Source organism: Lynx canadensis, chromosome B4 (assembly GCF_007474595.2).
Source record: "Lynx canadensis isolate LIC74 chromosome B4, mLynCan4.pri.v2, whole genome shotgun sequence".
In the NCBI taxonomy this organism is placed as follows: domain Eukaryota; kingdom Metazoa; phylum Chordata; class Mammalia; order Carnivora; family Felidae; genus Lynx; species Lynx canadensis.
The window spans coordinates 133,020,729-133,041,738 of NC_044309.1; the positions used below are offsets into that span (position 1 = coordinate 133,020,729).

At 45.8% G+C, this 21,010-nt stretch overlaps 1 protein-coding gene across 3 annotated transcripts in view; it reads left to right on the plus strand.

Annotated features, from left to right (window-relative positions):
- The window catches only part of SGSM3 (small G protein signaling modulator 3), a 51,552-nt gene that overhangs the window by 26,709 nt on the left and 3,833 nt on the right, over positions 1 to 21,010 (plus strand). The window contains exons 2-11 of one of the 3 annotated variants that reach the window (XM_030320734.1): positions 4,104 to 4,303; positions 14,488 to 14,607; positions 15,060 to 15,145; positions 15,608 to 15,674; positions 17,825 to 18,033; positions 18,112 to 18,219; positions 19,069 to 19,212; positions 19,452 to 19,647; positions 20,025 to 20,170; positions 20,403 to 20,627. In XM_030320734.1, coding sequence (XP_030176594.1) covers positions 14,601 to 14,607; positions 15,060 to 15,145; positions 15,608 to 15,674; positions 17,825 to 18,033; positions 18,112 to 18,219; positions 19,069 to 19,212; positions 19,452 to 19,647; positions 20,025 to 20,170; positions 20,403 to 20,627 — 1,188 coding nt within the window. In that variant the 5' untranslated portion in view covers positions 4,104 to 4,303; positions 14,488 to 14,600. Of the gene's footprint in view, positions 1 to 4,103; positions 4,304 to 14,487; positions 14,608 to 15,059; positions 15,146 to 15,607; positions 15,675 to 17,824; positions 18,220 to 19,068; positions 19,213 to 19,451; positions 19,648 to 20,024; positions 20,171 to 20,402; positions 20,628 to 21,010 lie in introns of all 3 variants that reach the window. The other 2 variants (XM_030320733.2, XM_032594043.1) reach the window with 2 other exon arrangements.

Sequence of the window (21,010 nt, forward strand, 5' to 3'; positions counted from 1 at the left end):
ATACACTTGAAGTTTGTCTGTTGTTGAGTGTGTCAGTAGTTGCTTATTTTATTTTGTTTGTTTTGCTGATTAGTAACCCATTATATGGATTTATCACAATTCTTTATCCATTTACCAGTTAAGATATTGGGTTGTTTTCAGATTTTGGCAATCATGGATAAAGCCGCTGTAAAGATTTACATACAGATTTTTTTTGATGAACAAAAATTTTCATTTCACTTAGATAAATATACCCAGGAGTAGGACTGTTGGGTTGTATTATGTTATGTTTAGCTCTATAAGAAACTTCCAAAATTACTGTACCATTTTGCATTCCCACCAACAACATAGGGGAGTTCTAGTCGCTCTGCATCCTCATCAGCACTTGATATTGTTAGGTTTTGGTGGTGTTAGTGTTCAGCTTTTTTTTTTTTTTTTAACTTCAGTCATTTAATATGTGTGTGGTAATATTGTGGTTTTAATTTGCATTTCCCTAATGAGTAATGATATTGAGTATATTTCCACGTACTTGTCATTTGTATATATAATTTGAAAATGTTTCTTTTTATTCATTTAAGTAGCCTCTCACCCAATGTAGGGCTTGAACTTGCAAACTCAAGATTAGGAGTCTCAGGGGGCACCTGGGTGGCTCAGTCAGTTAAGCATCTGAATTCGGTTCAGGTCATGATCTCGCCGTTTGTGAGTTCGAGCCCTGTGTCAGGCTCTGTGCTGATAGCTCAGAGTCTGGAGCTTGCTTCGGATTCTTTATCTCCCCCTCTCTCTGCCCCTCCTCTGCTTGCACTTTGTCTCTCTCTGTCTCTCTCAAAAATAAATAATAGACATTAAAAAAAAAAAAAAAAGATCAGGAGTCTCCTGCTCTTCCAACTGAGCCAGCCAGCTGCCCTTAAAAACGTTTCTGTTTGAATCTCTGCCCCTCCTTTTTTAAATTGGGTTGCTTGTTTTTTTGCTTACTGAGTTTTGAGAATTCCTGATAGTCTAGATACATGTCCTTAATCAGATATGTGATTTGAAAATATTTTCTACCATTTGTGGCTTTGATTTGTTAAAGTCCAACTTATCACCTATTTTCTTTGATATATCATGCTTTTAGAGTAAAATCTAAGTAATCTTTGCCTAATCAAGGTCATAAACATTTTTTCCTGTTTTCTTCTAGAAGTTTTAGTGTTCAGGGAATCCAGCTGACTCAGTCCATAGAGCATGCAACTCTTGATCTCAGGGTTATGAGTTTGAGCTCTGTGTTGGGCCTAGAGCTTACTTAAAAAAAAAAAAATAGAAGTTTTAGTGTTGGGTTTTACATTTAGGTCTGCGATCCATTTTGAGTTAATTTTTTGTATGTGGTGTGAGGTATGGATTAAGGTTAATTTTTTACAGATGGCTGTCCAGTTTTTTTAGGACCATTTGTTGCAAAGACTCTTCTTTCTCCATTGGATTGCATATGTATTTTTGCTGAAAATTAATTGCATTCATTTCTATGGCTGCCATAGTAAAGTATCACAAACTGTCTGATTCGGAACGACAGTAATATTATTTCACAATTTTGGAGGCCATAAGTCTGAAATCAAGGTGTCATTAGGGCCATGCTTATCCTGCAGCCTGTAGAGGAAGGATCCTTCCTTGCCTCTTCCAGCTTCTGGTAGCCCCAGATGTTTGTTGGCTTGTTACAGCGTAATTCTAGTCTCTGCTTCACATAGTGTTCTCCCTGTGTCTCTTCACATTGTCTTCCCTCTCTGTAGGTCTGTGTCCACATTTTTATAAGGACAACAGTCATATTGAATTAGGGCTCACCTTAATGATGTCATCTTAAGTTGGTTAAATTAGAAAAGACCCAGTTTCCAAATAAGGTCACATTCTGAGGTATCGAGGGTTGGGACATCAACATACCTTTTTTGGGGAAACACAGTTTAACCATAACATTAATTGGCAATATGTATGGGTCTATTTCTGAATTGCCTGTTCTGTTCCATTGTTTTATGTGTTTGTCCTTTTGCCAGTGCCACACTGTACTGCAGCTTTATAATAAGTATAGAAATAAAGTAGTGTGAATTCTCCAGCTTTATGCTTTTTTTTTTCTAAAATTTTTTTAATGTTTATTTTTGTGAGAGAGAGAGTGCAAGCAGGGGAAAGGCAGAGAGAGAGGAAGACACAGAATCTGAAGCCAGTTCCAGGCTCTGAGCTGTCAGCACAGAGCCCGATGCAGAGCTTGAGCCCATGAACCGTGAGATCATGACCTGAGCCGAAGTCAGACACTTAACCAACTGAGCCACCCAGGCGCCCCTCCAGCTTTCTGCTTTTTGAAAATTGTTTTGAGTATTCTGATTCCTTTGCTCATTCATTTAAATTTTAGAATCAACTTGTCAATTTCTCCAAGAAATCCTAGGATTTTGATTAGAATTATGTTGCATCCTTTCCTTGTTCCCAGTCTTAAGGGTAAAGCATTCAGTCTTTCATCATTAAGCCGTTAACTGTAGGGGCACCTGGTTGTCTCAGTCGGTTCAGCGTTTGACTCTTGATTTCAGCTCAGGTCATGATCTCACAGTTTTGTGGGTTCGAGCCCCACATCAGGTTCTGCACTCGCAGTGTGGAGCCTGCTTGGGATTCTCACTCTCCCTCTCCCTCTGCCCTTCCCCCACTCTATCTGTTTCAGAATAAAAAAGTAAATAAATAAAAATAAATAAATTAAAAATATATGTATAATATATTTATATTATTTGTTATTTATGTATTATATATTATAATATATTAATATGTAATATGTAATATATTAATATATAATATAATCAATATATATTATATATTATATTATATATTTTATATATTTATATTTATATATTATTTATATATATAAAATAATATTTTTATAAAAATAAATAAATAAATACATAAAAAATAAATAACTGTGGGATTAAAAAAAATTTTTTTAATGTATTTTTGAGGGACAGAATGCAAGCAGAGGAGGGGCAGAGAGAGAGGGAGACAGAACCTGAAGCAGGCTCCAGGCTCCAAGCTGTCAGCCCAGAGCTCAATGTGGGACTTGAGCTCATGAACCATGAGATTGTGACCTGAGCCAAAACCAAGAGTTGCTGCCCAGGCTCCCCATCTGTAGGATTTTTGTAGATCTCCTTTATTAAGTGAAGTTTTCTTCTATGACTAGTTTATTGAGATTTTTTTTTTTAAATCATGAATGGATATTGCCTTTTATCAAATATTTTTTTCTGTATCTGTTGAGATAAACATAGTTTTTCTTCTTTAGGCTGTTGCTACACTTAATTACATTGATTGATTTTTAAATATTGAACATGTCTTGCATTCCCAAGACAAATCGCAATTGGTCTTGATGGTGTTGTTCTTTTTATGCATTGTGGAACTTACATGAAATGTTCATAATATTCTCTTATTATCTTTTTACTGTTTCTGGGATCTGTAGTGATACATCCTCTTTCATTCCTGATATTGGTAATCTCTGTCTTCTCACTTTTTTCAGAGGTTTATTGATTTTATTGATCTTCGCTAAGGAGCAAATTTTAGTTTCACTGATTTTTCCTCTATATTTTTGTGTCCACTTCACTGATTTCTGTTGTTATCTTTGTTATCTATGACTCCCCCCCCCCACCCCATTCTTCTGCATACTTTGCATTAAATTCACCAGTAAATTCAACAACTTAAACAATGGACAGATTCCTTGAAAGTGCACAAACTACCAAATCTCACTCAAGAAGAAAAAGATAATCTGAATCACCTCATCACTATTAAATAAATTGTAGTTGGAAACCTTTCCACAAAGAAAACTCCAGGCACAGAAGATTTCATTGGTGATTTTTACTTAACATCTAAGGAAGAAGTAATACCAGCTTCTACACAAACTCTTCCTGAAAATTGAAAGGGAGGGACTACTTTCCAAATCATCCTATAGCAAATATTGTCCTGACATCAATACCAAAAAAGGCGTTACTAGGAAAGAAAACAGATCATATGTCCTTCATCAGCATAGATCCAGATATTCTCAACTTAGTTTTAGCAAATTGCATTCCACAATGTATAAAAGGGAGAATGCATTGTGATGACCCAGTGGGATGAGCTTCAGGTATTCCTCATTTTCCTTTCAGGTTTTTCTTTTGCCAACCCTGGGTACTTTCCTCACACACATGCTGTGACCAGTATTCAGATGAAGATTGGGAACACCCTCTGCAGATTTCTGGAGTTCTTTGCAAGTTCTGTGCAAGCCTCCCTTCTCCATGTCTTTGCTCTCCTTTGGCCTCCTCTAGCTCTCCACTCTGTGTCCTGGGCCAGCCGGCAAACTATCCAGGTGGGAACTGGGATGATGATTTGTTTTCTCTGTCTCAGGGCTCACTGTCCTGTGCTGCCTGTCTTCCAATGTCTGAAAACCATTGTTTCATGTATTTTTCTGTTTTAGCTCAAGTTGGGAAAGTAAATCCAATCCTTGTAACTGTCTTGGCCAGATGTGGAAGTCCATAGTTGGAATTTGAAATGACTGAGTCACATTTTATTGTGTCATTATATCAAAATGCTGAAGTAAACATTTTCATGCACATACTGTTTTGCTTCTATTGAATTAAAAAAAAATTTTTTTTGATGTTTATTTATTTTTGAGAGAGACAGAGACAGAATGCGAGTGGGTTGGGGCAGAGAGAGAGGGAGACACAGAATCTGAAGCAGGCTCCAGGCTCTGAGCTGTCAGCACAGAGCCCAACGCGGGACTCAAACCCACGAGCTATGAGATCATGACCTGAGCCGAGGTCGGACGCTCAACCAACTGAGCCACCCAGGCGCCCCTATTGAATTGTTTCTTTACATTTCCAGGAGGAACTTACTGGATCAAAGAGTATGAAAATATTTATGGGTATTCCATTCCCAAGGGAACATACCAATTTATAGCAATTCATGAGTGAACTAATTTTTTTTTAAGTTTATTTATTTTGAGAGACAGAGAGAGGAGGGTCAGAGAAAGAGGGGGACAGAGGATCCAAAGTGGGATCTGTGTTGACAGCAGAGAGCCCAATGCAGTGTCCGAACTCACGAACCATGAGATCATGACCTGAGCCTGTCAGACACTTATCCGACTTAGCTATCCAGGTGCCCCGAACTAATTTTCTTTCACAAAACTAGTTTTTACAGCATTGAGTATTTTATTTCATCATTATTTTTTTAAGTAGGCTCCATGCCCAGTATGGGGCTTATGATAATCGAGACCAAGAGCCACATGTCCTATTGACTGAGCCAGCCAGGCACCTTGAGTATTGTATTGTATTGTATTGTATTGTATTTATTTATTTATTTATTTATTTATTTAAAGATTTTATTTATTTTAAGAGAGTGTGTACACACGCACGAGCAGGGGAGGGGCAGAGAGAGAAGGAGAGAGAATCCCAAGCAGGCTTCCCACTGTCAGTGCAGAGCCTGATGTAGGTCTCGATCTCACATGACCTGAGATCATGACCTGAGCTGAAATCAAGAGTCAGATGCTTAACTGACTGAGCCACCCAGGCGCCCCTGAGTATTATATTTAAAAAAATAGTTTTATGGGGGCATCTGGGTGGCTCAATCATTGAGTGTCCATCTCTTAATTTTGGCTCAGGTAATGATCTCAAAATTCGTGGGTTTGTGCCCCATGTCAGGCTCTGCCCTGACAGCATGGAGCTTTCTTGGAATTCTCTCTTTCTCTCTGTCCCTTCCTTGCTCATGCTCTCTCTCTCTCAAACTTAAAAAAATAGTTTATGTATGTTTATGTACATATATATGTAAATATGTATAGTTATACATACATATATATATGTGTATATATATATATATATATATATATATATATATATATTCATGTGTGTTTGTATGTATATGAATGCTTCCATCACCAAGGGGTCTGATCTCCTTGGCTCTCTGGGTCTCAAATTCAAAACCTCCGAGAAGGGATTTATTAGGCTATTTTGGGAAAGACACTCATGCCTGGTCTCATCATGTTTGGCAATAGCTGTTGAGTTGTATGATTGGTCCATTTCTTTTTTTTTTGTTGTTAATTTTTTTTTTTTCAACGTTTATTTATTTTGGGACAGAGAGAGACAGAGCATGAACGGGGGAGGGGCAGAGAGAGAGGGAGACACAGAATCGGAAACAGGCTCCAGGCTCTGAGCCATCAGCCCAGAGCCTGACGCGGGGCTCGAACTCGTGGACCGCGAGATCGTGACCTGGCTGAAGTCGGACGCCCAACCGACTGCGCCACCCAGGCGCCCCTGATTGGTCCATTTCACATCTGTGTTCACCCAGAACCAATCAACTAGGGTCAGAGAGATGAAGTCACATAAATGTAAACAGCTTCCCAGAATTATGTAGATGGAAAAAAGTGAGTAAGGGAAGCAGTTTCAAAAGTTTGGGGTTAGTGTGGTAGGGAGGTTGCTATTTTCCAGACACCCAGAAGAAGGGAGCATGTGGCATAAATAAAATACCAGTTAGTTATTACCATGGTATGAAATGTTTTTACTTTTTTTTCTATTTACTTTTTTTTCCATTTGCTGTTGTTCTTTCATTCGTCTTATTTATCTAACATATTAGATAAATGTTTATTGAGAGACTTCTGAGTGCCAGGGATACAGAGGGAAGCAAGATGCAGTCTAGTTTTGTGGGGTCAGTTGGCCAAAAAAGAAAAAGGGATAAAAATGCTATGGGATAAGTGCTGTGGTAGACTTATTCACAAGGCTTGATAGGAGCACAGGGAGAGAACCTCAGCTAAAGGCAGAGAAGAGACATGAAGGTATATTAGTTATCTTGGATGCATACACATCACCCTAAAACTTAGTGGCTTAAAACAAAAATAATCATTTATTATCTCTTAACAGTTTCTATGGGTCAGAAATTCAGGAGCATCTTGGTTGGGAGCTTGTGGCTCATGAGAGGAGAGAGTCTCTTATGACATTGCTGTTAGATGTTGGGCTGGAGCTGCAGTCATCTGAAAACTTGGGACTAGGGGATCTGCTTCCAAGGTGGTTCACTTAAGTGGCTTGCGAAGTTGGCGCCTCTCCATGGGGCTTCTTGGGTGTCCTCACAGCATGGCGGCTGACTTCTGCCGGAGCAGGTGATACAAGAGACCAAGGTGGAAGCTGCAATGCCATCTATGGCCTATCCTTGGAAGTTATACATGGTTACTGCTGCTGTATTGATTGGTCTCAGAGGTTAGCTGGAGTTCAGTGTGGAGAGGACCTACACAAGGATGTGAATACCAGGAGGTGGAATCATTTGGGGCCATCTTGGAGGCTGGTTACTACAGAAGGCTTCTTTCTATGACAAGGTGTTGTTTCAGTCGAGTTGTTATAAATAGGAGTCTACCTGACAAAAGGAGAAGACCACTGTGCATTAAAGAATGGAGACATTTGGGCAGCTGATAGGGGTAGACCAGCATCACTGTAGTGTAAGGTGGATGTGGGGAGAGAGAGGTAGAAGCAGGTGGTGTAGGACCTTGTGTTGTTAGAGAATGTGGCCCTTATTCTAGGTGTGAGTTAAGCAGGAGATCAGGGATCAGATTTACATTTCAGAAAGATAATGTTGGCAGAAGGAAGCAGCTGGAAATAGGAGCCTGGAGCTTGGGGGAAAGGTGTCCTCAGAGGAAAGAGTGGTTGTGAAGCTTGGACAGCGCATGAGGTTGCCGGAATAGCTCTGAGTAGGGAAAGCAAGGGCCGAGGGTGGAGCCCACATACATTTTAGAGGTATGCTGAGGAAGAGAAGCCAGTAAAAAACACCAGTAAGAATCCCAATGTTTCTGTACCCTACCTTGAGAAAAGTACTCAAAATATTTTCCAATAAAATGTTCATGTACCACTGATCATTTATTGTCTGGTTTTTTTATTGAAGTATAGTTGACACACAATGTTATATTAGTTTCAAGCGTACAACATAGCGATTAGACAAGTTGCACATGTTATGCTGTGCCCACCACAAGTGTAGCTACCATCTGTCATACATCACCATTACAATACCACTGACTGTGTTCCCTGTGCTGTACTTTCCATCCCCATGACTTATTCATTCCATAGCTGGAAGCCTGCATTTCCCACTCCCCTTCCCCCATTTTGCCCACCCCCTCACCTCCCTCACCTCTGGCAACCAACAATTTGTTCTCTGTATTTATGGGTCTGTTTCTGCTTTCTGTCTGTTTGCTTGTTTTGTTTTTTAGAGTCCACATAAAAGTGAAGTCATCTGATATTTGTCTTTCTCTGGCTTATTTCACTTAGTGTAATACCCTCTAGGTCTCTCCATGCTGTCACAAATGGCAAGATCTTATCCTTTTTATGGCTGAGTAGTAGTCCATTGTGTGTGTGCATGTGTGTGAACAGTACATCTTCTTCTTCTTCTTTTTTTTTTTTAAGAGAGAGAGGGAGCATGTATGAGTGGGAGAGGGGCAGAGAGAGAGGGAGAGAGAGAATCCTAAGCAGGTCCATGCCTAGCATGGGGCCTGACACAGGGCTTGATCTCATAACCCTGTGATCATGACCTGAGCTGACATCAAGAGTCAGACACTTAACTGACTGAGCCACCCAGGCACCTCAGTATCATCTTTATCCATTCATCTGTCGATGGACATCTGAGTTGCCTATCTTGGCAATGTAAATAATGCAAATAATGCAGTAAATATAGGAGTGCATATATCTTTTTTTTAAATGTTTTTTAACGTTTATTCATTTTTGAGAGACAGAGCACGAGTGGGGTAGGGGCAGAGGCAGAGGGAGACACAGAATCTGAAGCACTTCAGGCTCTGAGCTGTCAGCACAGAGCCTGACGTGGGGCTTGAATCCACAAACTGTGAGATCATGACCTGAGCCGAAGTCGGGCGCTTAACCGACTGAGCCACCCAGGTGCCCCTGCATATATCTTTTCAAATGAAATTTTTTGTTTTCTATGGATAAATATCCAGTAGTATAATTATTGGATCATACAGTATTTCTATCTTTAATTTTTTGAGGAACTTCCATACTGTTTTCCACAGTGGCTGCACCAGTTTGCATTTGCATCAATACTGCAGGAGCATTCCTTTTTCTCCACATCCTCGCCAACACTTGTTATTTTTCTTGTCTTTTTGATTCTACCCATTCTGACAGATGTAAGGTGGTATCTTATTGTGGTTTTGATTTACATTTCCCTGATAGTGAGTGATGTTAAGCATCTTTCTGTTTGTCTGTTGGGCGTCTGTATGTTTTCTTTGGAAAAATGTCTATTCAGGTTCTCTGCCCATTTTAATTCATATTATTTGCCTTTTTTTGTGTGTTCAGTTGCGCAAGTTCTTTATATATTTTGGATACTAGCCCTTTATTGCATATACCATCTGCAAGTGTCTTCTCTCATTCAGTAGGTTGCCTTTTCATTTTATTGATTGTTTGCTGTTCAGTAGTTTTTTATTTTTTTAAAAAAAAATTTTTTTTTAACGTTTATTTATTTTTGAGACAGAGAGAGACAGAGCATGAACAGGGGAGGGGCAGAGAGAGAGGGAGACACAGAATCAGAAGCAGGCTCCAGGCTCTGAGCCATCAGCCCAGAGCCCGACGTGGGGCTCGAACTCACGGACCGCGAGATCGTGACCCGGGCTGAAGTCGGACGCTTAACCGACTGAGCCACCCAGGCACCCCACAGTAGTTTTTTATTTTGTGTAGTCCCAATAGTTTTATTTTTGTGTTTGTTTCTCTTACCTCAGGGGACCTATCTAGAAAAATGTTATTACTAAGGCCAATTTCAAAGAAATTACTGCCTGTGTTTTCTTCTAGGAGTTTCATGGTTTCATGTTTCACATTTAGGTCTTTAAGATTTTACTTTTTTTTTTTAATGTTTATTTATTTTTGACAGAGAGAGAGACAGAGAGACAGAGCATGAGCGGGGGAGGGGCAGAGAGAGAGAGGGAGACACAGAATCCTAAGCAGGCTCCAGGCTCCCAGCTGTCGGCACAGAGCCCAACCTGGGGCTCGAACTCACAGACTGTTGAGATTGTGACCTGAGCTGAAGTTGGACGCTCAACCGACTGAGCCACCCAGGTGCCCCTAAGATTTTACTTTTTAAAGCGTCTGTAGTAGCTACATTATCCTCTTACACCAGCCTTTCTTGGACTTCCCTGCCCTTGCACCTCTCCCTCCCAATTAGTTGTTACCAATAGTTTTCGGTGTCCTATCATTTTTTCACAGAGAAAAACAGCCTCCGGGATCTCAGCCCCTTTAGAATACAAATATTTCTGCTTTTGCTGCTCTGGGCTTTCGTGTTCCCTGGCAAATGTATGAGCACCTCTGCAATTGTGGCAACCCTGCTGTATTGTCAAGAAAACTAGGATAGAAGGTCAAGAGTGGAGGAAGGACAAAATCTCCTTCCTAACACACACAGATTTACAGGTTCATCTCAGTCTTTGCTTTGTGAACAAAATTTGCCTTTCAGGAAATTGTAGGATTTGCAAACTAGGGAGAAATACACTGGAGGCAGAGTAAAAAGATTCCTTTAAGCACGTAAATTTAATTAAAAAGAAATCCTTCTGTGGCACCTCAAAGTTGCTTGCATCAATCCTGTTTTTCAAAAGTTTCTTTCTGCCTCTGTACCCCTGTGACAACAGCAGGGCAGCTGGTGACGTGGCTAAGTTCTTAGCTGCTTCCACCAACTCCCAGATGGCTGCTTTCAGGAAGTTGCCATAGTGACCAGAGGCAGGAAAAACCTGCCTGCCCAGCTTAGCAATATCATATCCGGCTTCTACTGGGAACTTGGAGACTCAAGGGCAGTTGGCGGGAGATGTGGCATACGCATATTATTGCAGAGCCTCTTTAAAGTGTATTTAGAATTTGACCATTTCTTGCTGGTCCCACTGTAGTGAAGCCAACGTCATTCCCACCAGTGGCACTCCTGCCTCTGCACGGCAGCCAGAGAGCTTTTAAAACCTAAGTCAGATTCAGGTTCCCCTCTGTGCAGAACCCTGCTGTGATGTCCCAACTCCCTGAGAATAAGATACTCCCTGAGACTGTGACTCCTGCCGTGTCTCCCACTCAGGTTTGCTCTTGCTCTTCCTTCCTGGTCCCCAGCCTGCTGGCTGCCTTGCTTCTGCTTCAGCCTTCCAATTATGTTCCTGCCTCAGAGGCACCAGCTGTTCCTTCTGCCTGTCTCCCTTTTCCCTCAGATAGGACTTGATCCTTCACTTCCTTCTTTAGTCTTTGCTCAGATGTCCCCTTATCCTCAAAAGTTTTTTTCTGACCACTTTATTATACATAGCCTCTCTCTTCTGTACTCTCTACACGTTACCTTGATTTATTTTTCTTACAGTACTGAAGTTGTCATGATCTGGCTCAGCTATTTCTGTGTTTTTTGTCTGATTCTCTACTGTAACGTAACAGCTGGGACTTGGGATTTTTGCTGTTGCATCTCAGCCTTTAGAACCATGCCCGGCATGCCCGGGGACGCCTGTTGGCTCAGTTGTTAAGCATCCGACTCTTGGTTTCTGCTCAGGCCATGATCTCATGCTTCGTGGAATGAGCCCCGCTCCAGGCTCTAGCACAGAGCCTGCTTGGGATTTTCTCTCTCTCTCTCTCTGCCCCGCCCCCGCTTGTGCTCACTCTCTCTCTCAAAATAAGTAAACTTAAACAAAAAGAAACAACAACAAAAAAAAAAACATGCCTGGGTTGTGGTGGTGCTCAGTAAATGCTTGTTGAATGAATGAATGAGTGGGAGGCAGGTCAAGGTCGGAATTGTCTCCCTGGCTCTCCGCAGCTGGAGACAGCTCATTTCCTCCACTGTAAGCAACACCCGCTTCCTTCACACTTTCTCTGTCCCTCCAGAAAAAAAACAACCAAATCACTACCTCTGTGGTGTCAGTGATGAGGATGCTGGTGATGATCTAGCTGGTGGCTGTGTGACATCAATGCACCAGGCCGGATGGGAGGTAGCATGGTTTTGTAGGAGGCTACATTATTGGAGTCTGTTTGGAAAACTGTACGTGGGTCTTTTGTAGGCTAATTTTTTCTGTATAACGAATAGAGGCATCTACTTCAAAACATGTTACAAGGATTAAATGATGACATGATTTTAAAACTTCTCAGTCCCTTTAATGTAAAAATATGTAATGTTCTATCCAGCACAAAACTCTGATTGAAACCAGGCCCTACATATCTGTTACACTGAAGGAAGACATTCGGTTCTCATTACCGTCCTTGCGCAGAACAGGCAAGGCTAGGACAGCTGACCTGTTAGGGAAGCAGGTTCTGCCATCTGGCTCTCAGTGGAGCTTGTCTGGAAGCAGCTCTCCCAGTTGGGCAGCAAGGCCTCCCTGATGGGCATTTAGGCCAAATGTGGCATGGTCAGGGTGAGTCTGAGGCAGGGGTGGAGGTTAGTGACCAGTTGAGCTGCACTTACTCGCTACGAGATGACTCTTGCCCCCAGATTTGCAGATAGGTCTTTGAAGAGAATGGGGACTTTTTTCACATGGCCACTGTGAGCATAGGCTTGAGCTAAGGACCTATGGGGTGATGTTTTCTCAAAAGTTCCCTTTGCTTTTCTTTTTTGCTTCTTTCTCAGTCACCTGACCCTTCTGGCCTACCAGAATTCTGTGGCAGAGAGCCTGGAGAAGTTCTGTGGGCCAGAACAGCAATGGCCACCTGAAAAATTGACAAAAGCAGATGTTTCTTTTAGGTCTGGGTCTGGGTGAACATGATTTAAAAAACTAGAAGGCAGCTTGTCCTAAAATATTTCAGCCACCTCTCCGTATTGCTACTTCCTTTTTATTTCACAGAGTCCAAGCCTTTCATTCCATAGTTGGAAATAAAAGGCTTCATATTCAGAAAAGGCTGAAGAAGCTATTCCAGAAACTGCATTTCTGTTGAAGCTCAATAAGAGATTCTTTTTAGATCTAATAGGAGCAGGTTAGAAATGGGAAGTTAGAAATTGAGAGGACACGCCAGCCAATGGCTTTTTCTTATTTTTAAAAATTGAAATATAATTCACATACTATAAAATTTACCATTTTTAAAGTGTACAGTTCAGTGGTTTTAGTGTTTCATACTGTTGTGCAACTGTCACCACTATCCCATATTCCGGAACATGTTTCTTCTCCCCAAATGGAAACCCTGTTAGCTGTCACTCTGCAGTCCCACTGCTCCCCCCATCCCCAAGCTTGGCACTCACTACCCTATTTTCTACCTATGGATTTGCCTTTTCTGGACATTTCACTTGAATAGAATCCTACAGTATTCATCCTCTTGTGAGCGGCCTCCTCACTGAGCGTAATATTCTCATGGTTCGTTGATAGGGCCGCACGTATCAATACTTCACTTTCCTTTTTACAGCTAAAGAGTTTTCTGTTGTATGGACAGTCCATACATTTTGTATAGCCATTCGTCAGTTGGCTTTTTTCTCCTTTTTGGCCAAAATGAATAATGCTGCGGTGAACATCCGTGTACAAGTTTCCGGGTGGACATGCTTTCATTTCTCTTGGGTGAATAACTATAGGAGTGGAATTACTGGTCATGTGGGAACTCCGTGTTTACCTTTTTGACAAACTGCCAGACTGTTTGCAACAGCAGCTGCTTAATTTTATATTTTAAGTCCCACCAGGGATGTGTAAGGTTCCACTTTCTCCACGTCCTTGTCAGCACTTTCTTTTTGTTACAGCCATCTTAGTGGGTGTGAGGTGGTATCTCATTAAGGTTTTGATTTGCATTTCCCTGATGAGCAGTGATGTCCAGCGCCTTTCACTTGCTCTTTGGCCACTAACATCTCTTTTTGGGGGAAATGTATATGTGGATCTTTTGCCCATTTTGTCTTTTTTATTGTTGAGTCCTCATTTTGTGAGAGGACAATAAAAGGGAGGGAGGCAGGAGTTTCAGTGGCAGCAGGAGAGATCTAAATTAGATTGTGGTCTCTTGGTTTCCCAGCTGCAAGGCTGGTGACAAATATGGTAAAGCTGGACGGCTGGGTGATGTTGTAAATGTCAGTATTGAGGTGAATTAGAGGCATTGATCCAGAAGCTAATTTGTGTTCTACTGAATGGTTCCTCAAAGATTCTGGCTCGGGGAAACTTATTCATGGAGGTTTGGGTGGTGGCTGGTTTTCTCTTTTCTCTTTTCTCTTCTCTTCTCTTCCTTCTCTCTTCTCTTCCTTCTCTCTTCTCTTCTCTTCTCTTCTCTTCTCTTCTCTTCTCTTCTCTTCTCTTCTCTTCTCTTCTCTTCTCGGAAGAAATATGTGCCTGAGCCTAGGGCATCCGGAAGTCTGTATATAGGATTCCCTCCTTTAACAACAGTGGGAACTGAGTGGACACTCCCCTTGGCTCACAGAACTGTTGAAAACATCAACAGCTGCTTCAGAACATATCCTGTGTCCCCTCTCAGATGAAATGGTCAGAATAGGAACCTTTTCTTTCAAGTGTGACTTTTCCTTCTCACTGCCCCTCAGCCAGCAAAATCACAGTGGTGGGTAGAAAAGACACCCAGCAGAGGGGCTGCATTAGAATGACTTTCCCCTCTGCTCTCCTTCTAGGGCAAATGTTTCTGGATCAGATGAAGCCTGAGGAGCCTTCCAGCTGTATGATAATAGGCTAGGAAGCCTTCTGAGTGTGGATTTGCTGAAGACTTGCCCTGCCTCTCTGCACAATGTCAGGTGGGAGGCAGGCCCGGGGCTGGAGATGGGTGAGAGGCTGCCCAGAGGGAGGGGAGGGTCTCACTTGGGAGGGCCATCCAGTGGAATGGAAACAGGCAGACCTTTGAGGGTAAGAGTGGGAGAAAGGAGGAGGTCCTCCTGCGGGTCATACAGGATTACCATAACTTTGCTCAGATCTCCAGTATCCCCGAACCTCACACTTGGGTGGAGGAAGAGCCAAGGAGATGAAATTTGGTTATGTTTTGTAACATGTGGCCTTTTTTCTTTTCCTTCCTCCAGAAAGTTGCTCATCTAGGTCTCTTCCCCTCCCTCACCATCCCACTTCAGATGGTGCAGTCCCTTTGCTGTTGGGCGCCCTTGTTGGGGGGAGTGGGGGAGATCCCAACTTGAATTTTTCCCCGGAATGCTCTGAATTTTCTTCATCTCCTATTCCTGGTCCTCCTCGATTTTAGGAAGCCACACACCTTCTGCCAGTGGGCCCTTCTCAGCCCTGACTCCAAGCATGTGGCCCCAGGAGATCTTGGCCAAGTCCACGCAGGTACAGCTCTGCTCCCAGGCTGTGGCGCCAAAGGCAACCTACTGCTGTAGCTTCCTGGGAGTGGGTAGCCACACCCCTGTGGTCATTCAGGCTCAGAAGCCACCATCAGACATGGCATCTTAGCTCTATGTCCTCTGGGAATCAGTCATTAGGTCGGAGGAAAAGTATTATGGCATCGTGTGCCCAGTGTTATTAGGATGCAGAGATGCATAAAATGTTTCTTACCCTGATCTTATTATCTTTGACCTCTAAGGAGAACAAGGAAAATTCTAGGCCAGTTTGAGAGGGTGGTGGCCCCTGTAGCTGAGTGATAACCACAGAGGCTTCAAGGAAGGGTGGCCTTCGATCTGAGTCTTGAATGCCAGTAGAATTTCAACAGACAGCAATGTAGGTGGCATTTTACAGAATTTGTGGTGCCAGACCTGTGGCCATACAACTGACTCTTCCTCATCGTGGTTCTAGAAGGAAGAGTCAGTGGAGCAACCAGAGTTCTCCTATGATGAGTTCGGTTTCCGCGTGGACAAGGAAGGTAAGATGGAGCCCCTGGTGTAATCTTGCTGGTGTCTCTCGTAATCTTGTTGGCGCCTGGAGCTCCAGCTCTGGTGACTCTCACTGTGCAGCTGTGACCCGGGCTCTGGGTGTTTCACCTGCTTCTTCATCAACAGTGCTGCATGCTGTTACAAGTATATGGAAACTTCTGATTTTTTAAAACTTAGATTAATTTTATTGATCTTCACATCTGATAATAAAAGCAATAATGTTCATTTAGTGAAGTTGAAAAATACAGCAAAGTATAAAGATAAAAACAAAGTGACTCCTAATCCCACAACCTAAATATAATTGCTGATATTTTAGTTTATTCCTTTCCTGGTTTTGTGTGTGTGTCTTTATATACTTTTCATAACTAAAATTATGTCATCTATTCATTTTTTATATTGCTTGTATAGCATTCCTTCTGTTAAGACTTATTTTTTTTTTAGTTTATTTAGTGTGTGTGTGTGTGTGTGTGTGTGTGTGCGCCCGCACACACACACAGGGGAGGGGCAGAGGGAGGGACAAAAAGAATCCTAAGCAGGCTCCACGTTGTCAACGCAAAGCCCGATGCAGGGCTCGAACCCATGAACCATGGGATCATGACCTAAGCCAAAATCAAGAGTCCGACTGAGCCACCCAGGCATCCCAGGACCTCTTTAAAAGCATTTTTTCCAGTGGTTGCATTATACGCCATTATAATGGATTTATCATAACATTTTATAACTACTCTTATGTAAGTGAGCTCCTAGGCCATTTCCATTGTTTTCTATTCTAAATACACCTGCTGGTTCCCAGGCGGGCTGTCAGGAAGGCTGTCTGCCCGAACCCAGGCCAGCCTAGCCCAGGCCAGCACTAGCCCTGCAGGAGTTTACTGGGCTGAGGCCAGTCCTCTTCAGGTCGCTCATGTTCCAGTTCTGACACAAGTTTTCCTTGTTCTCTGGTTTGCAGGCAGATACATGGAAGTTAAAACCCAGGCCTGTGAGGAACACAGGGAACTCTCTAGCATAATGGAAATGATGGGGACCACATTGAGACATTTGTTTATTGATACCAAAGTATACACTTAAAATTTGTGCATTTTGCTGTGTGTATGTAAATTCTCGAATGGTGAAGTTTTGGAAAGCTGAGGCTGAGGGCGAGGCTTTACAATGAGTGAGAACAAGGATCTTTGTAAGGCTAACGCTCCCTCGTGTTGCCTGGTGCCCACAGGAGCTTTGTCAGTGTTCACGCGACCATTTCAGGGGCCGTCCGCGGGTTGTCCACCCTCCACTGCTGCCTCCCCAGTGCCTCGAACAAAACCAAAGGTGGTCTTGGCCTTGTGGAATTCCCAGGCAGCAAACAAATAAATGCATGCTGGGGGCAAGAAGAACTCTGAAGAAATCTGGGGCTGTGGAGAAGGGAGGTGGATTGTGTGTTAGGTGAAGAAGGAAGGCTTCTCCAAGGGGAGACATTTGGATGGAGACTAGGAGGAAGTGAGGCAGTGAGCATAGCCAGGGGAGGGAATAAGAAGGACAGAGATCCTGAGCTGGCAGTGGACTTGGTGAGGAATAGCGGGAGCCAAGGGAGCAAGAGGAGAGCAGTAGGTGATGAGGACGGAGGGGCCAGGCTGGAGAGATGTGGTCACCGAGCCTCGTGAGGCCTCTCGTCTGAGTGAGCAGAGTAACATGGTCTGACTTGTGTCTGGCAAGGGGCACTCGGACTGCTGAACACCTTTAGGGAGGCAGGGGTGGAACCAGGCGAGTGAGAAGGCCTCACGATGACCCAGATGGAAGTCAATGACTTGGTCAAGGGCCATATCAGAGGTGGTAGAAGTGGTGAGAATCTGCCAACATATTTTGCCTGTGGGTTGAATGTGGGAGTAAGTTGAGCTGGAGCCAGAAGGGCTTCTGAGATCTAAGCCTGAGCATCTGGAGAGTGGAGCGGGGGGTGTCTTTGGATCTGGGAGGGACTGGCCAGGGGCAGGTTTGAGAGAGAAATTAAAGAGCTCGCATTTGCTCGTGAGGATGCCCATTGGACATGCACCTGGAGCCACAGGAAGCTGTTGGAAACGCGGCTCTGCATTTCATTGGCCAGATCTGGGCACTGGACCCAAAGCCCAGGGCCTATCCCTGCTCACCACTGCGTCTCCCGGCTCTATCCTGGCAGACGGTGCCAACCCCGGTTCCGGCAGGCCGTCAGGTGTGCCTCTGATGGAGGACCCTCCACAGAGACTGCGCTGGCAGGCCCACCTGGAGTTCACCCATAACCATGACGTGGGGGATCTCACGTGGGACAAGATTGCTGTCTCTCTGCCCCGCTCTGAGAAGCTTCGCTCCTTGGTGCTGGCGGGCATCCCACACAGCATGAGGCCACAGGTGAGGCGGCGAGGGACCTGCAGAGGGCCCGCGGGGGTTCAGGTGTCCCACCGGATGCTCATGGAGGCTCCCCCTCAGCTGTGGATGCGGCTCTCTGGGGCCCTGCAGAAGAAGAGGAATTCCGAGCTGTCCTACCGAGAGATGGTGAAGAACAGCTCCAACGATGAGACCATTGCTGCCAAACAGGTGAGGCTGGGACGGCACCAGGGGCCCTTCAGAAAGTGCTTTCTGGTCAGAAACTACGTGTGGGCCTGCAGGAGGGCGGTAAGCCGCCTGGGGTTACGGGGACCCACCCTGTTGGTCTGTCCTTGGCAGGGGTGGCCCAGGAGAGCAGGCAGCTGTGTGGCGGCCCTTCCACTCACAGACATGTGTCTGGAGCAAGCCTGTACTTCCTGGGTCCCTGTAGGCAGAAGCCTGGGTGCACATTAGGATCACCTGGAGACTTTTTATTCTTTAAAAATGTTTATTTTTGAGAGATAGTTTATGCAAATGTGCATGCACATGCACACACACAGGCACGTGTGCTCGGGGGAGGGGCAGAGAGAGGAAGAGAGAATTCCAAACAGGCTCCACACCATGAGCACGGAGCCCAGGGTGGGGCTCGAGCCCATGAACCGTGAGTGAGATCATGACCTGAGCCAAAATCACGAGTCAGGTGCTTAATTGATGGAGCCACCAGGCACCCCTCACCTGGAGATTAGTATAGATTTTCTAGAATGAGTATAGAATCTCATTCTAGAGATTCTCATTCTGTGATTCTGGCTTGAGGCCCAGGGATCTGTCGTTCTATTTTTGTAAGATCCCCTGGTGAATCTGGTGGTGTCAGCTACACGCTAGCTGAGCTCTAATCCTGAAGGAAGCATATACGCTTTGACCCAGAGCATTAGGAACCCTCATTCTGGGTGAGCCTGCCTGGGGTTTGTCTGACACGGAGGTCTCCCAGCCTCCCTCACAGGGTGGTGCCTTAGGTGTCACCAGTGTGGAGGGTGCGGGCCCGCATCTCACAGGGCCTCGTTGTGGGTGGGCTGCTGGCAGATCGAGAAGGACCTGCTCCGCACCATGCCCAGCAACGTGTGCTTCGCCAGCGTGAGCAGCATCGGGGTGCCCCGCCTGCGCAGGGTTCTCCGGGCGCTGGCCTGGCTCTACCCAGAGATCGGCTACTGCCAGGGCACGGGCATGGTGAGCACATCCTGGAGGGGGAAGGGGGTGTCCCCGCACTGGCGAACAGTGCCGTCCCGGGCAGTAGGATGGGTGGTAGGGCTGGAGGTGGGGGTCCCCGTGGAGGGCCGGGGCTGCCAAGTATGTTGGTTCCAACCCTGAGGAGAGCGCGCGGTCTACGATGGGACCTCTGGGGCGGTGCCGCTTCTAGTTCACATGGAGACCCGGGTAGAGGCCCCTTGTCCCCCTGCCCTGGCCAGGTGGCTGCCTGCCTTCTGCTGTTCCTGGAGGAGGAGGACGCTTTCTGGATGATGTGCGCCATCATCGAGGACTTGCTCCCCGCCTCCTACTTCAGCACCACCCTGCTGGGAGTCCAGACAGACCAGCGGGTCCTGCGCCACCTCATCGTCCAGTACCTGCCTCGCTTGGACAAGTTGCTCCAGGAACACGACATCGGTAAGGGCCAGCACCCACCCTCTTCTCTGGGGTTGGGGGTCCTGTGTCCCTCTCAGGTATCACAAGTCTGAGGTCCCCAGATGCAGCCAGCAGCGGACAGGGCAGCCAACTGCGTTGGGAGGCAGGCTCCCACCTGATGATGGCTGAGCCTAGACCCAGCACATCACAGTCTCTGTCGTGCTCTTGTTCTCGGACAGCCTGTCTCGTCCCTCCCCTTGGAGTGGTCAAGGCTCTTGCTGCTCTGTGGGAGCTACCCTCCAGCTTCTCCCCAGCTTGTGTGCCTGGGAGCCCCCCCGCCCGCCTTTCATTCCATCCCCTGCTGGCTGTGTTGGCCATCCCTGGTCCCAGCCACAGGGGGCTCCTGTCTGTGTCCACAGAGCTGTCTCTGATCACGCTGCACTGGTTCCTCACGGCCTTCGCCAGCGTGGTGCACATCAAGCTGCTGCTGCGCCTCTGGGACCTGTTTTTCTACGAGGGCTCCCTGGTGCTGTTCCAGACCACGCTGGGCATGCTGCGGCTCAAGGTGCTGCTGTAGCCCCGTCCCCACTGGGGCCGGACGCAGATGCTCTGGCACCCCTCCTCTGGGGGCCGAGTGGGGTTCAGCCTTCAGCTTCCTGTGGCCTGAGCACCGGCCCCTCCTGAGAGGCCCACGGTGGGGGGGCCCCGACCTGAGGACAGTGAGCAGGGTCAGCTCACGGGCCTGACGTTTGGCAGTGACGCTCCCTCCCCCCCACTCCTTCCCTCGTGTGGCTCAGGAGGAGGAGCTGATCCAGTCCGAGAACTCGGCCTCCATCTTCAACACGCTGTCAGACATCCCTTCGCAGATTGAGGACGCGGAGCTGCTGCTGGGGGAGGCCATGCGGCTGGCTGGCTCCCTCACGGACGTGGCCGTGGAGACGCAGCGCCGCAAGCACCTGGCCTACCTCATCGCGGACCAGGGCCAACTCCTAGGGACCAGTGCCACCACCAACCTATCACAGGTGGGCCCATGAGGAAGGAGGCCCTACCTCACCCCCAGCGTGGGGGTCCTCGAGGAAGCCCGAAGTGAGAGAGGCTGCAGGGAACCCGCCAGCCCTTCCTTGCTCTGCTGCCCCCTCCCCAGCCCGGCACCCGGGGCTTGGCCCAGTCAGACCACAGCTGTGGAATGACCCGCTGCCCTTGGCCTTCTGTGCATCTCTGCTGTGACCTGCCGTTTGGCTGTGTGGCAGACCCAGCTTTGAACCGACTGCATTTCTGATGCTCAGAGCTGGCTGCGGAGGCCGTTTCAGATGAGGTGGCACAAGTGAGATGTTGGCCCCAGGAGGAGCTCGGTTAGCTTCACCACCCCCGCCGGCTGCCGCTGACCCACACTCCCTGCCTGCAG